General features: G+C 52.4%; 6 protein-coding genes across 6 annotated transcripts; 2 read left to right on the forward strand and 4 right to left on the reverse strand.

Moving 5' to 3' along the window:
- Positions 1–994: 994 nt before the first annotated feature.
- On the reverse strand, positions 995–3,227 carry POSPLADRAFT_1166932 (hypothetical protein; the record flags this gene model as incomplete). Its single annotated transcript, XM_024487943.1, has 13 exons — positions 995–1,121; positions 1,175–1,333; positions 1,392–1,611; positions 1,665–1,706; positions 1,774–1,804; positions 1,859–1,976; positions 2,035–2,059; positions 2,107–2,197; positions 2,246–2,345; positions 2,399–2,509; positions 2,559–2,689; positions 2,746–2,894; positions 2,956–3,227. 13 exons carry the CDS (start codon positions 3,225–3,227, stop codon positions 1,053–1,055), a joined length of 1,518 nt encoding a protein of 505 aa, XP_024341643.1. The 3' UTR covers positions 995–1,052.
- A 1,092-nt stretch (positions 3,228–4,319) lies between these two features.
- Positions 4,320–5,038, reverse strand: POSPLADRAFT_1136267 (hypothetical protein; the record flags this gene model as incomplete). The annotated part of the gene is made up of 3 exons (XM_024484661.1): positions 4,320–4,565; positions 4,622–4,691; positions 4,752–5,038. The coding sequence occupies 3 exons, from the start codon at positions 5,036–5,038 to the stop codon at positions 4,320–4,322; spliced, it is 603 nt and encodes a 200-aa protein (XP_024341644.1).
- Positions 5,039–5,428: 390 nt separating this feature from the next.
- POSPLADRAFT_1073215 (hypothetical protein) lies at positions 5,429–9,843 on the reverse strand (the record flags this gene model as incomplete). Its single annotated transcript, XM_024482580.1, has 7 exons — positions 5,429–7,983; positions 8,037–8,198; positions 8,253–8,504; positions 8,558–8,612; positions 8,669–8,895; positions 8,953–9,715; positions 9,767–9,843. 7 exons carry the CDS (start codon positions 9,841–9,843, stop codon positions 5,584–5,586), a joined length of 3,936 nt encoding a protein of 1,311 aa, XP_024341645.1. The 3' UTR covers positions 5,429–5,583.
- Positions 9,844–10,784: 941 nt separating this feature from the next.
- Positions 10,785–11,781, forward strand: POSPLADRAFT_1134196 (hypothetical protein; the record flags this gene model as incomplete). The annotated part of the gene is made up of 4 exons (XM_024484447.1): positions 10,785–10,925; positions 10,982–11,044; positions 11,096–11,597; positions 11,651–11,781. 4 exons carry the CDS (start codon positions 10,785–10,787, stop codon positions 11,779–11,781), a joined length of 837 nt encoding a protein of 278 aa, XP_024341646.1.
- A 498-nt stretch (positions 11,782–12,279) lies between these two features.
- Positions 12,280–13,540, reverse strand: POSPLADRAFT_1044293 (hypothetical protein; the record flags this gene model as incomplete). The annotated part of the gene is made up of 6 exons (XM_024478508.1): positions 12,280–12,326; positions 12,381–12,457; positions 12,686–12,778; positions 12,832–13,343; positions 13,393–13,461; positions 13,508–13,540. The coding sequence occupies 6 exons, from the start codon at positions 13,538–13,540 to the stop codon at positions 12,280–12,282; spliced, it is 831 nt and encodes a 276-aa protein (XP_024341647.1).
- A 333-nt stretch (positions 13,541–13,873) lies between these two features.
- POSPLADRAFT_1053663 (hypothetical protein) lies at positions 13,874–14,823 on the forward strand (the record flags this gene model as incomplete). The annotated part of the gene is made up of 5 exons (XM_024480436.1): positions 13,874–13,955; positions 14,008–14,222; positions 14,279–14,287; positions 14,352–14,493; positions 14,552–14,823. The coding sequence occupies 5 exons, from the start codon at positions 13,874–13,876 to the stop codon at positions 14,821–14,823; spliced, it is 720 nt and encodes a 239-aa protein (XP_024341648.1).
- Between the last annotated feature and the right edge of the window lie 2 nt (positions 14,824–14,825).

Consider the following 14,825-nt stretch of genomic DNA (forward strand, 5'->3'; position numbering starts at 1 on the left):
CATGGAATCGTTAAGTAGAGAGCAATGGTGGCATACACTGTGTTGATTTATTCTCTTCGTGATTACGACTGCGAGCATCGAGTTACTGCAGCACCTCAAAGCCATGTATCCGTCCAGCGAGCTGCACACGCCCCGACTCGCTCATAGCTCAGCTGTGGTACCTCGTCGCCGTGGCAGTATTCAGTACATGCCGTCATGCTAAAGCGGTACTCATGGTCTTCGAATTCGTCTTGCACGAGCTAGAGCAGCTCCGGGTGGAGGTGCAAGAACCACCTGAGCAAGCTTTGGCTCAGCGACGGGGCACCTAGTTCACCGTAACAAATATGCAAGTACTCGAAGGTCTGCTCGCCCTTCGTCAGCGCTTGGAGATCTACAGGACAAGCGGGTGGTTCCGTATGTCGGGATAAGAAAGGAGCCAGAGGGGACGTACGTCAACGGCCGTTGACTCTTCGTGGTGTTTCAGCGACACCACAAAACCTTTGGCATACTTTGTAAACAGGGAAGGAGAGCTATTCAAAGCAATGTGCTGCAACATTGCAGATGCAATCCAGGGTGGGTGTCATGGACTCGGCGTATCCCAACTTTGGTGGGTTGGACTAGCACATCGTACCAATCGGATTACTACATTGTAGCTCTTGGATACGGCTTCGTGAACGGCGGCAAGGATGTACTGATTCATGTGGAGACTTCGTGCTCCTGCACGGCCGCGCTCATCGCAATCGACACACCTCGACAGATGGGTTTGCATGTGGGGAACGCTCGACGAAGAAAGCGACTCCGGAGGAGGCAAGGGCTATCTGAGAGATTACGATGAGAATCGCAGAGAAAGCAGGTATCAAATGGAGGAATGGAATACCTGAGGTTCTGTAGCCTGCTTAACTCGCCTCGCTTCCTGGAGAAATACTGGCCTCCCCATGATAGCGTTTGGGAATGTGATAAGTACATGTCAGCTGATTAAATTTTATAACGATGGGTGAAGTGCATAGTGACACTTGCAAATCAGATACAAGCTGTCGAATTCACCGCATTTTCGTCATCACACATAAGCTACGCTAGAACTTATCGCCAGCCAGCCAGCGCTTGACCATCTCCAAAGACTGCTTTGGCTTATCGAACGGGACCTGCGAACAAGGGCATGAGTCTTCGTCGAACACATTCGTAATAAATTACGCACCATATGGCCGGCCCCGTCGAGCGTCAAAAACGTGAGCGGTCCCGCGTTCCTGGTCAAGCCAGCGATCTCCCCATCCACCTTCCACTCCTTGAGCGGCTGGCTGACAAAAGTTTCCTGGCCAGTCCACTCCAATCCCAGCGTCATACGGTCATTCCCGACCTGCGTGAAGTACGGTCTTGTAAGCAGTGATGGGAAACCACGCAGAAATGACTCGCACCCAGTTGCAGATCCAGTCATTTGCCCCTACGTAGATGAGGGCGCGAATCCCGCGTTCGAGCAGCGCGGCAATGTAGTATTGCGTCGGGAACATGGAGTCGTCCGCCGCATGGAAGGCGGCGTTGACTTCGTAGTTGCAGCTACTGAAATTGGACGTGATCGACGGGTCCACGCCGATCGTCGAGCGGACGTCAGGGCGGTCGAGGTATTGACTTATGACTCTGTGCAACACATCTGTGTGAGTCTATCTTTAGGATACGGGCTAGGGGTGTACTTCGTCACTGGATAACACAGCGTATCCGAGATGGCCCCTTCGCTGTAGGTGTGCGGAAAGACAGCATCAGTACTTATATCGCGGAACTGAACCATAAAATCAGGTGCACCAGAGTTTGCTTATATCGTATGGGTTATAGCCTTGTCAACAGTTGAGTGCTCGGGCCCATCAATACGGCAATACGGAGACTTCACCTGTAGCATAGAACGGGACGGAGATCTCCGACTGGCAGAATAGGCCGGCCGCTTCACAGCCGATGCTGTCAAACTTGTCGACGCACGATTCCTTCAACATCTTCTCGCAGCGAGGGATCTAGTTATCCCAGTGGATGAGGGTATGCTAGCAAGGAATACATAACAACCTAACTCACCGCTTGCTTCATGCGGATGCATGAGCTGGCCGATGTCAGCTACTCACTGAGAGTTCTGAAGAGCAGGCTCACCTAATCTCCTGTACCGGTGCGACGGACATGGGCTTGCATTGCATGTCATAGTAAGACGTTGTCATGGTGGGCCATTCCGTGCATCCATTGCCTAGAACAACTAAGCGAGATGCCCTGTGCATGCAGTTTGTACCCGTACCAATCATAACAGAAGTAAGGTTGATGGGCGTCAATCCCGCCTCAACAAGCCTCGCGTTTTGGTCGTAGACCTCCGACGCAAAGACGGGGATGTACCGGCCCTATGAAAGTTTTGTCACACTGGCTGCTCAGTCATTCTGCATCACACACTCACCCCATACGACTCCCCGGCCATGTGAAAAGCCCGGCCTTTGAACTTGCTGAAGTGCTCGAAGAAGATCGCGACGAAGGCTGCGATGTCCTTCGCTGCTTCTGGGGTCGTGCTCTAACGCATGTCAGAAATGAACAACGCGGATTAGTCAATAGTGACCCACGACCGTCTCGCCGTAGTCTGCGTACGAGAAACCAACGCCTATGGGCTGATCGATGAAGAATATATTGGCGTTCTCGTTCCAGGAGTACGGATTGAATGTGGAGTTATCAGGACTCGAAACGCGACATGGTCCTGCGAAGTTTGTCAGATAAAACTGAATATGCTAATGAATCTTGTTAAAAACCCACCGAGCTCCATAAAGAGGCCCAGGGAGGACGAACAACCAGGACCTCCGTTGGTCCAAAAAATCACATCGTCTTTGTCTGGGTTGCTCCTACTCTCGAAGAAGTAGAAGAACAAGTGCCGCGCTTGAATGTCAATGTATCCCGTGTATGCCCTACACGTGGTATCAATCAGTCTGATACACCTTGCCATTGAGGGCTCAAAGGCGTGTATACCCAACAGTGCCGTCGCAAAAGTCGGACTTCTTGATGCGAACGTTATAGTTAGGAAATAGGGGATGGCTCAACGTTGTGAACTCTGACGTGGACAGTAGACTGAATTCCTCAAGCGGGGTGAACAAACCGGCATCGTAGGCCTGATCAGAGCCTGGCAAGTCTATCCCGCTATAGGTCTGACCATTGTCAACAAACTGCTGCACGAGTGGTCGCTGCGCTGCAGTTGTTGCTGTGGTTAAGGCGAGGAGACTCAGGAGAGAAGCTGCGAGCATAGCGGCCCTGTTTGGAGAGTCTAGCAAAACCGCATCCACGGTCTATATATCCCAGCGTGCACCCTCCGTCCCTGACGGTGGCCGTGGAGGAGATAGGTGTCGCATGCACCCACAGCGATAACGAGCGAAACGCGGTCACATGACACGCGGCATTTGTCAGGTTCACGCGAAGGGCGATCGACGGCAGTCCGCTTTGCACTGCTATCCCTCGGAAGAATCGTGCGTTGAACTCTATCTTATCACAGTAACTCCCTTGTCTCGTACCCATCCCCCCGTACCCGCACCCCACCACCGCGAAAAGGGGGCAGTCAGATAGGCGCACCCCCCCTGGCTTAAGCGCCCAACAAGCGCCGGAATGTAACGGTCACAGGTTGCTTCTGGTACCTAGAAATGATGCGATCTTTGATCGCTTTCCAAATGCGGTACTCACACCTAGCAGGTCGTGCTCGAGGAAGTGTCAACAAAGGCATACCTGAGCTTGTAAAATACTTGAAAGGCCACACAAAAAGTATCTATGCCAAACTCAGCCTGTAAATTTATGACCAAATGAAGTATCATGTGGAAAGCATCATCATGAAAGCTGCAACTTCTCCTTTCAGTACCTGTGGCATCCTCATGATGTTACTGGAGGGGTATATCTCATGGAATACTTAGGTTGCTGGTGGATATAGTATATGAGACTTATCTAAGATGCTTGAAACAAGTAAACTTGAGATTCTGTAGCAGACCACAATGTAGCGTCCACCAGTCTCGAGCACGACCTGCTAGGTGTGAGTACCGCATTTGGAAAGCGATCAAAGATCGCATCATTTCTAGGTACCAGAAGCAACCTGTGACCGTTACATTCCGGCGCTTGTTGGGCGCTTAAGCCAGGGGCTATCTAACTGCCCCAGACCCCCTTTTCGCGGTGGTGGGGTGCGGATACGGGGGGATGGGTACGAGACAATAACTCCCAGACATCCTTGTGTAGCCCCATGCACCCGTACATAACCCCAAAATCCCAAAAGAGCAAACAACAACATATCACCGAGAACAGTGAAGTCAGCGCCCATAAACCCCAAAGATCCAACACAGAACGCATTGACACGCGAATCAGCTCTCCGCACCACCTCCTTCTGCAGGATCTTCGTCGTGCTCTGAAACACGTACAACGTGATGGTCGGCTACACGGTCACGTCGCTTCTTCTCCATGATCATGAATGTGGTCACGATCATGTCCACGCTCAGAGTTGAAGGTTGGATCTGCAGATACCACTTCTTCTCTCCTTTGAAGAAACCGTCTTTGATATCGTCCTGGGTGTAACGTGCAACTTCTGTCCCAGTAGAGTTGTTGCTTAGCTGTATCACTCAAGCTGGTCAGTTTTCATTCTTGAGATTATGGCAGTCCAACGAACCACTGATCCGATGCCTTTGACTATCTTCCACCGATACACCTCATCATCGTTCCCCAGGAAATACCGCGTCCTAAAGGAACACCATGTCTGAGTTCATCCTCACGCGCTCTAGTTGGGACGAGCTACGCACGGGCTGAAGCGATTCCCCGCCTTGTAGAGCAGCTCCTTGACCAGCAGCTCCTGCTCAGAGCCATCGAAGACCCTGCTCCGCACAATTGGGTGCGCGCCCCATCTTCTCCAATGGATCTCGGCGACGATGCTCTCGCCCTCCGTGTCTGCAGGCTTCCTGATCCGCGAAATGGCTGGCCCACCAAACGGCTGCGACTTTGTCGTCGTGACTTGGTAGTATGCGACGCCAACTGTGGAGACAAGCGTCGTACGCTCGGGATTGTTGGGGACCAGATACAAGTCTATCATTAGCAGTTCCTGCAAGGTGGGACAGAAGGAGGTCGCGACTGCTAGAGGTATCTGGCCTGTGGGATCAACGGGAGGGTGTATGGGGAAGAGCTTCTACAGAGGCTGCCCCACAGAGACATTATTATGCGACAATGGTCAGGCAACGGCCTAGAACATCAGGGACCGATCACTTGCAGTCCTGCCTGAATGAGGTCCTGTGAATATGTCGTGGAATCTGCGAGCATGAAAGATGCAGATTTGAACGATGTCAGAGCATGTTCTTGACACACCGGAGGTGTTCTATCAAGCAACCAACTTCCAGGTACTCCAGATTATCCTCATTCGAAGAGAGAAAATGGAGCGCCAACGGCCGAGTTTGTGAGAGACAGGCCCTGGTCCAATTCGAGATTTCAGGGTAACCTATCCAGTAGGATTGCTCGTCTAAGTATCCAGCACCATTACAGCATAGCCAACTATACACACATGTAACATACATCTCAGTGCAGTAGATAAATTTCATCGATACATACACGCAAATACCTAAGAGCAGTGTGCGGAGTGATTCGCTAGTCTGTATTCGACTTCTTGCGCGTGTCATCCACCAGGGAGAGTCGACGCCGGCGGGCATTTGAGAGCAGACCGAAGTCAAAAAGGCCAACCGTGTTCCCAAATCCGGCCATGCACATCGTCGAGCTGCCGACGAACGGTGTGACGCGGGTAAAATGCAGTCGCGGTATAAGCTGGATCCGTTTTGTCGTAGGACTGGCTTGACCCTTGGACGACTCCGTAACGGACATACCGCGCCTTCGCTTGTTTATACCACGCTCGTGGACGTCACGGTTAATGGCGGAGAGAGGCGATGCTTGAAGTCGAGAATCATCGGGGTCAAATGTCCATAGCTCCCATCGCTCCAGGGTGGACGCGCTAAGTCCATGAGGCGACTCCACTTTCAGTTCGACCTTGTGGTCATTGCGCCGTTGTACGAACTGTGGACGCGCCTTGCGGCGTATTCCAACAACCCGATGCCCGACAACATCCCAGCTGCCACGTTCAAACATGGCGTCAGCCACTCTGACAACAATTAGACTCTGCCATATCGATGTTGGAGGATGCACAGAGAGAAACCCGGCAATTGGGTTGACGTCCACAGGTCCAAGCGGACGCGGATCAGCGTCGTCGCAGTCGGAGTTGATGAAGAAGGTGTCATGAGTACGACGCATACTTTCCTTCTCGGACGCTCTCCGCGAATGAACGCCGTGCGCTGAGACGGGGAACATCGGCGCCTCCAAAGCTGAAGACGTGGATGAGATGGATGAGATGGATGAGATGGAGGGGTTCCTAGAGCGAGCACGCTTTGGAGTATTGCTTCCGTTCGACGATGCTATCGAAGCCATGCTCCCACTGCGCGACCGATGTCCAAGGCTGCTAGATAGCAGACTGTTCTGAGGCTGATTTCGCGGACACGAGCATCGCCGTGTCGGAAGGTAGAGGTAGGCACGGAAGAACAGGATGACTTGGCCGACCGAGAAGGACACCAGGAAGTTCTCACATGGGAGTTCCCCACAGACCAGACAGCTAGTCAGGGGCACGGCTGTCACTCGCAGCTGGTTGACCTCTCCGAATGGCTCGTCCATGATGAACAGACAATCCCGAGTGCCCGCGTCCCATAGCGAGACAACCCCCGCTTGTGTGGCTGCACAAATTACTATGTAACGCTTGCCGTCGAGCTGGAGATTGCATACGTCAACTGCGCAAACAAGGTCCTGAGGATTGCCGGCCGCAATCCAACACTCTTTGGCTATAAGCTGGTCTGGCCGGTTGATATCGCAGAGCTCGAATGTGCCGTCGTCCAGAGAGAAGCCGACCAGTAAGCGGTCATCTCCGTGTACAGGCAGGAGCATCGATTTGACCACGGATCCAGACCTCGTCGGGGCGACATACCGCGCGCTGCATTTGCTATCGGCCTCAACCTCCCACCTCACCACTGACCCATTGTCATATGTCGCATACAATACGATAGGGCTTTGCGACGACCGCCTGTCTGATGGAGAAGGCGAAGGCGTAAGTGGGCGCATGGGTGATGGCGGACGAAGCTGGGGTTGAGCGAAGTAAAGTGCAGCAACGCCAGCTCCTGACGTGTGATCCGAGATTGTCAACTCGGTCAGACGCTTGGCCTGGTCCTGGTAAATGGTCCAGACACCAATGACACCGGAGCCGGTACCTGCGGCACAGACCGTCCCCGACGGGTGAACCGCGAGAGTCGTGAGCGTTGTCGCTGCCGTAGGCGTGCTTGCACTGCTTAGCAGGATGTTAGACGTATCGACGGTCATATATGCGCGGGTCGTGGTCCGCCAAACGACAACTTCGTTCTGCAGCCCCAAGGTCGCTACCACCTTGCCATCTTTGCTGGACGCGATTGCATCCACATCGGTAGGGGATGCTCGAGGAAGTGTCGTGAAAGATACCTCACCCTCCACAGATGACGACTCATCGGAGCTGTCGTGGTCTGGACCCGGACGTTGTCGCTGTGTCTCGAGCAGCTCGACATTCTTCAGCAAGTAGAGCAGCAGGCCGTAGAGCAAGACCGTCGTAGCCGTGATGGGAAGCACCATGTACTTGGTCAGCCACCACACATGTCTGAACAGACGGTTCCACAGACGGCCTAGGCGGGAGACGCGGGGTCGGAAGGCTTTCTCTTGGTCTATGACCGGTACTGGGTTTGTGTCAGCGTCCTCTTCGGGTGCCAAAACAAGGATTGTCGGTGACTCGACGCGAATGTGGATGAGGGCATCATCAGAAGGATTGAGCATTTGCCATATACGGAACGCGGGAGAAATCCTGTCGGCAGAAGATATCTTATGTACATTCGCAAGGAGGTGTCGCTGGTATGCGCTTCTTGTATCTTCTCTGTAAGGTACCGACACGGGAGATGTCGCAAAATACAGTGTCGCTGTAATTGCCAGCAACTTCGGGAAGTAAGCAACCGCTTGTGACGCTCGGAGCTAGGCAAGGGACGTACAAGAAAAAAACTTATGTTCTTGGCTGGGCGACCCTTGATGGCATTCTGTGTAGCCGTGATAGCCTGACTCCATGTTCTGGGAGGCGGGAGGACTTTCGTCGCAGTAGCAGGCTTTGAGGAATCAGAAGGACCCAGGCTATCCTGACGGAGTAGCTCGTCCAGCTAAATGGTGGCGTGTCAGTGCTGTTTTTGTATGACATATATGTCCGTTTATACCTCGAGACGTTGTATATCGATTGATAAGACAGTCACAAAGAATGTGTGCACCAAGAACCAATGCGCGACGAGCACGACAATCGAAAAGGCACAAAATTGGCGGATAGCACCAGTAGAAAAGAATGCAATGACACCGAGTACTGCGTTGTATGACACGACCTTCAGAGTGTTTGAAGTCCCTGCTTGACTCAGACCCTGCGCAATCCGCTCCTTCACGGGAACAGTGACGGGTGTCTTGAGAACCGCATCCACCTACGCCGAATTTGAGAAACAGCAATGTTATGACGCTTAAAATTCGCACTCACAATATGGAACATATTTTCGACCCCAATGAATATAACAATGATCGGAAATAACTCCCTGCGCGCGTTACATTGGTCCATCCTCTGAAGGGAGCACGTAAATAGAAGACATACCATGGGACCATAGTCATCCTGAAGCCCACAAGGGCACAGACACTCAAACTGGTGATAGTGCTGACCAAGAGTTCAACCAAACCTGTCAGTGCGAGACCAAAGCGTGAATGGACGGTGACCATGCGCCTCAATGATTGAGCACAGTATACGAAGAAGGTAAGATAGGCTGCATAACAGAACGCAGACAGGATAGTGATGCGACTTCGTGTTGAAACATTCTTATCATACTAGAGGCGATTACGAGTTGGCCACGGATGATAGCTCACGGCGCGCCAAAAACTCACCTCAAGGGCAACCAGCTTCGGTGCTTGAGCCTGTACAACCAGGTCACCTGCATGTCCGGCTGCCTCCTCGAGCACTCTCAGCCATTGGAAGTGGCCAGTGTTGTCAAGACAGTCTCGATCGCGGAAGAAGTACGTGAGAGCCAAGAACATGGCCCCGTCTATGTGTGGGCCTGTAGGGTCGCGGAGCTCTCGACCAGCCAGCAGAATCTCTGGGTTGATAGATATACCGGCATTCGAGACGTTGCGAGCTGAATTGACCGTTTCCAAGACATTGTCGTCCGCAAGAATTGACTCCTCGCTATGATCCCAGAAGACTGATGGACTGAGTGAAAAGCATGAACCGGCACTTGTCTTGACGCAGGGAAGACCTCGCGATGTGATGAGTCCCGAAAGCCGTTTCTCAAGCCTGAGCGCGGAAGCTAGGGTGCCGGGCTCCACAGCCTCCAGGCCATAATCAGGCGATATGCTGCCGACCAACACTCGTTCTGAGCGCAAGATTCCTTGTACACCACATTGCGCCCTGGCCACGGAATCCTCGCGGATGCGGAGAGTGCTGTGACCTTCCCACAGGTTGCGGAGATCATGATGGTCAAAATATCGCGACAAATCGTCGGAGGTCGAGAACGAGTCGAGAACACGGAGAGTGAAGCCGGCGAAGAAGCGTGTTTCTGGCGACGAGTAGACAGCGATGGCCGGGAACAAGAGTGAAGTAATAACGACGGAGGACACGAGAATTAGTCGTATCTGATGAGTCGCACAGTGACTGTAAACTAGAGGTCAGAGCGTGTATCTACGAATCGAATTTGCTACTCACATTCCGAAGCGGTGAAAGAACCTGGTTCCATACTCACGCGTTCGCTGCAGAACGGCTGGGGTCGGTAGTGAGTACATGCGGCCGGATGAGAACAGTCTCTAGTTGGCCTCTTGTCGGACAAGATGGCAAGATACAGGAATATTTTGTATGTCGCGCCTAAGGTGGCCGAGCAGATACACTGTTATGGAAGCCTCGTCTGTAGCGGAAGGTGACGGATGTCCTGCACAGCCATCCAGACCGAAGCGAACTACGCACTCACCGACAGTTCGTGATCTCCAAGCCCCTGAATCCAAGATCAACACTCCCCAACCTAGCACTGCCACAACCTCCTCTAGAATTCTGGAGAACTGTGGGCGGTGATGAGGCTTCTTCCTAGGCAAGAGCTTGTGGCGGGTTTCCGGGTCGGGTCACTGGCGCTAGTCGGGGTCGGAGAACCCCGCAACAACATCATCGACTCGGCGACAGTTGTCGGGAGTTGTGAGCGGAATTCGCGGTACGAATAATGAGGATAGGAAGTCAGTCTCAGCACGTTTGTATCAAAGCCAATACTTATCGCCTTACTTTTCCTGTTGTCGCATACGTCATTTTTAGCCGTGAATCGTACGTTCGCGCTTACAGCCGGCGCTTCAGCGCCCAAGGAATGCTCAATGTTTATGTCGTAGGCATTTACAATGAGCCCTTATATCCTCTTTCATCACGATTATTCAAATCCTATACTTGTCAACAACGGTCGACTCCGCTAGCTGAGGTCCTTATTCACTGCAGAGGACTATCCGTAGTCTCACATTAATGTCGATGCGTTTGTGACCACGTGATCGTACCATCCGTGACGGAATGCTCGGAACGGACTGCTAAGACTCGTCCCACCTTCCCCAACTTCTTCCACGACGCGCACAGCGGGCACCGCTCATGCAGTCCCTACGCCAGCTATCAAAGGCCGCTGCGCGGTCATCGTGCAGTCGACGATGTGAGCACCGCGGTCTGTTCACAGCACATTCACCACTCATGTTGTGCAGGTATGCAGATGTCCGCGGTTCGCCAAGCCGTCACGAACTTGCAGATGCCGGCTATGTCTCCAACTATGACAGAGGGTGGTATTGCTAAATGGAAGAAGCAGGAGGGCGAGGCTTTCTCTGCCGGCGACGTACTGCTCGAGATTGTAAGTCGTTCTATTCGCCATTGCTCCTTGTGCAATGTAACATCTACCGCGTGTAGGAGACAGACAAGGCCACCATAGATGTAGAAGCTCAAGATGACGGAATCCTTGGCAAGATTATTGTAAGCGTTCCTCATGCCGCGTCCGTCAAGCTCACCGCTCATATCAACCAGGTCCCCAATGGCGCCAAAAACATCAAAATCGGAGAGGTTATTGGCCTTCTCGCAGAAGAAGGCGACGATATCTCCAACCTGCAGCCTCCTGCAGAGTCTGAATCAAAGCCCGAAGCATCCACTTCAGCACCGACCCCTCCTCCCGCCTCCGTCCCTGATAAGCAGCAGTCAGAGCCGTCTATCCCGGCCGAGCGTCCTGCCGTTCACCCGGAAAGCTCACGGCCGCTCTTCCCATCCGTCCTCCGTCTGCTACAGGAGAATGGCATCAAGAGCACTGACAAGATCAAGGGTACGGGTGTGCGTGGGATGCTGACCAAAGGCGATGTGTTGGCACACTTGGGGAAGGCCAGCGGCCCGTTGGGGACCTACAAGGAGCCCCCTAAAGATGACGTGACGAAACCACCGAAGAAGGCAGAGCCTCAGATTCTGGACGGCACCTCTATTCGCAGACTGATCGTGAATAGCATGCTGGACGCTTCGCTGAAAGCGCGATCAGTGCCAGGTAAGTGCAACCTAGTCGTTTCTTAATTAATATGTTCTGACCCTGCCGCGTAGTTCCACCAGCAGACTTCGATTCTATTGTTGCGGACTACCTGCCACGATCGAAGCCGACTTCCCCTCCTACTCTTCCCCTTTCCTCAAAGCCGTCGAAAACTGATGCTACGTACCTAGATGGACTATTCTAGGATCATGTAATGCACTTCGCTGTTCGATGTTTGCTTAGGATATGGCCATCGTGATTCCGCTCTGAAACACAGCTGCCGTGTGCAGAGCACCACCTGCGATATAACGAAGCTATGATTACACCCACAAATGCCATCATAGAAGCACATCTCTCGGCGGTTTGGGGCTTTAAACCTGAAAAGAGAAAAGCACATCCGTTTCATTCCTCAAGCGGCAGACACTACATGTTCGTCAGCATGTTTTGAAGTGACTAGTACAAAGACGCTTACTCGGAACTCTATGAAGTCATTCGACTGATCATCGCGAATGTGAGGAGTGGGCATCATCAATTGCAAGCTCAATAAACCCGTGTGGCTAATGCGCAATGAGGTCTTCGTCGATGATTGCAATGCACGTTGTGTGTGTAGGATATGCTTCAAACGATAGCTGTGGGCGCATATGTAAATCACAGTCGTCGAGCTGGCGCTGCGGACCACCATCACCTGTATTTGACTTGCTCGTTACACTTGCATGATTCCAAGACCTCCCTGTCGCTGGGGTAGTCCATCTGCAAGGCGCTATACAATGAACGAGCAGAAGAGCAGCTCAGTCGGAAACCCACCTCCGTGCTTCCAAAATTCCCAGCGGCATGCAGTCGCAGTCGGGGCGGGGATGAACGCCCAGCTGCCCTGCCCTCCTCTGGGGGAGGATTGCAGATGATGGTGAGCTTGTCACACGATGGGTCTATCTCTGACAGAGCGTCTCGGAGCCAAGACGACTGTTATGGGAAGGGAGTTCAGGTCGGGGAGCAACATGGGATATTCGCAATGGTGTCCGCTGACCTTAAGAATGAGCTGCGCCACACTACGTGCGATTGCATAAATCTCGGTCATCGTTTGTAAATATGTGCAGCAAAACAAGGCTCACGCGTCCTCGGGCTCGAAATCCAAAGATAACACAGGGTCCGGTTGGAATGTCGTGATCTCGCAGGTCGCAGTGGGACCCTTTGAATCCTCCGCTCTGAAAATTGAGATTTCTCAGCACAAGTCTCGCGGACCGGTTCTTGTACATACACCAGCAATGTCAGTGGGTAGCCTGCCCCCGCATATGTCAAGTGCATGCCCGTGCCTTTCTCGGATCCAAAAAACTGTTCTATGCGGCCGTTTGCAGCACTCTTTTTGGATCGGCTTGACTGCTCGTTTCCGTCTTCCTCGTTGTCTGAGGGTTGGTCCGTCTTCCATCGTCGGTATTTCGTTGTTGCTGAGGCGGATGTTCCTGCTGTGCCGAAGATGTTGAGACAATCTATGAGCGTAGTGAGCTGAATCTCGAACGATGTGATTGAGGTTTTCTCTTCTTCCTCGTCTTCTTGTGATTCTGGCTGCGGCTGTGATTGCGACTGTGGCGTGTCTGGATTGTATATGAACTCATCAAAGACACTTTTGTAGATGTATGCAGTAGCTAGGAAAAGGCGGTATAAGGCCCTGAGAACCGATTCAGTCACAATTGAGGAAGCTTTACCGAGCAAAGTACGGGCCTCCTCGACTGAGACAATCAAGCCATTCCCAGTTACGGCGAAAGTAGCACGCTGAAGAGCATACATCAAGTATCTTATATTGTATTTTTATATGACTTACATTGGAGATATTGACACCACGCAACATAGTGATGAAATATCGCACATCATGCGCAGTCGCAATCAAGACCTGCTGGGGATAAACATGGGTGCCTATGCTTAATCGTACAACTTACTTGGTCTCCCTCGGGTTCACCCGCATCAGACATTGCGTTTAACTACTGTATGCGTTTGGCTTTCGAGATTGTGTGATGGTGGTCTCTGCTCACGCTTTAACAGACGCGTCTGAGCTACTGTGGCAAGTAGACGCGTTAGTGACCACGGTGCACGTGATCGTGGCCCACGAACAATGATGATCGATGCGATCGTCCTAGAATAGCAAGTGTTGTGGAAGGCGTTGAACAGCCGACACCGCCTCATAGTGACCTCCTGGTGAGTCAGCATTCCAACAGATAAAGGTTTTACAGAATCGCTAAGTACTAATCGTGACGCGCACAAAACCACATCCGCGCCTTTTCAGCTGTGAGATAGTATAAAAAGCCATGGAATCTTCATCGGGAGCGGTAGCTGTCTATTGCGCATCTTCGGTCGGAAAGCAGGCAGCATACGTCCACGCAGCCAGATGTACGCCGGTTGTACTGAGCTAGGTTTATACTTAACCTCGCATCCTTAACAGCTCTTGGCGCGGCCATCGCTGCATCCGGAAGACCCCTCGTGTACGGTGGCGGGTCGCAAGGGATCATGGGCGAAGTATCCCAAGCTGTGCTGAAAGCCGGCGGAGACGTCATTGGTGTCGTGCCACAAGCAATGGTCTTGTCTGGCGGTGAAGTAGATATCACGAAAGGCCTGAGAGGCCCTACTGTCGCACTGAAGGAAGTGGGACGGGAGAAGGTACTTCGACACATCTGCGTGGACGATGTTGGGTAAGGCTCACAGGCAATTTGCAGGTTCAGACAGTGAGTTCGAATGCTGTGATTGGGCATGTCGTTATGTGCCGATGTTCACACACGTCGAGCGTAGATTGTTGTGAACTCTATGCACGAGAGGAAGCTCGAGATGGCCAAGAGATCATCCGGCTTCATTGCTCTACCAGGAGGGTACGGAACATTTGAGGAGGTCCTTGAGGTCGTGTGCTGGTCACATTTAGGAATCCATGCGAAGCGTAAGTGCAATGCTATATAATGGCGGCTGCTCTCAAAGGCTAAGGTGAAACATGCCAGCCATCATCATCCTCAACGTTCTTGGCTATTATAATGCTCTTCGCGAACTTATTAGGAACGGCGTCGCAGAAGGCTTCATACCTCCCAAGAATGAAAACCTCATTGTTTTCGTTGATGGACCCTCGGCCCGCGAGGCACATGATACTTTCGAATGGGGGGAGGCCGCCATAGAAGCATTAGATTCGTGGAAGCGTCCCGAGCAGACTCATTTCTACAACTGGACGACGCGCAAGGATGGCAAGACTAGCGCAGACCCTCTAGACGCCATATGAAA

This window comes from Postia placenta (assembly GCF_002117355.1).
Source record: "Postia placenta MAD-698-R-SB12 unplaced genomic scaffold POSPLAscaffold_3, whole genome shotgun sequence".
Classification (NCBI taxonomy): domain Eukaryota; kingdom Fungi; phylum Basidiomycota; class Agaricomycetes; order Polyporales; family Adustoporiaceae; genus Rhodonia; species Rhodonia placenta.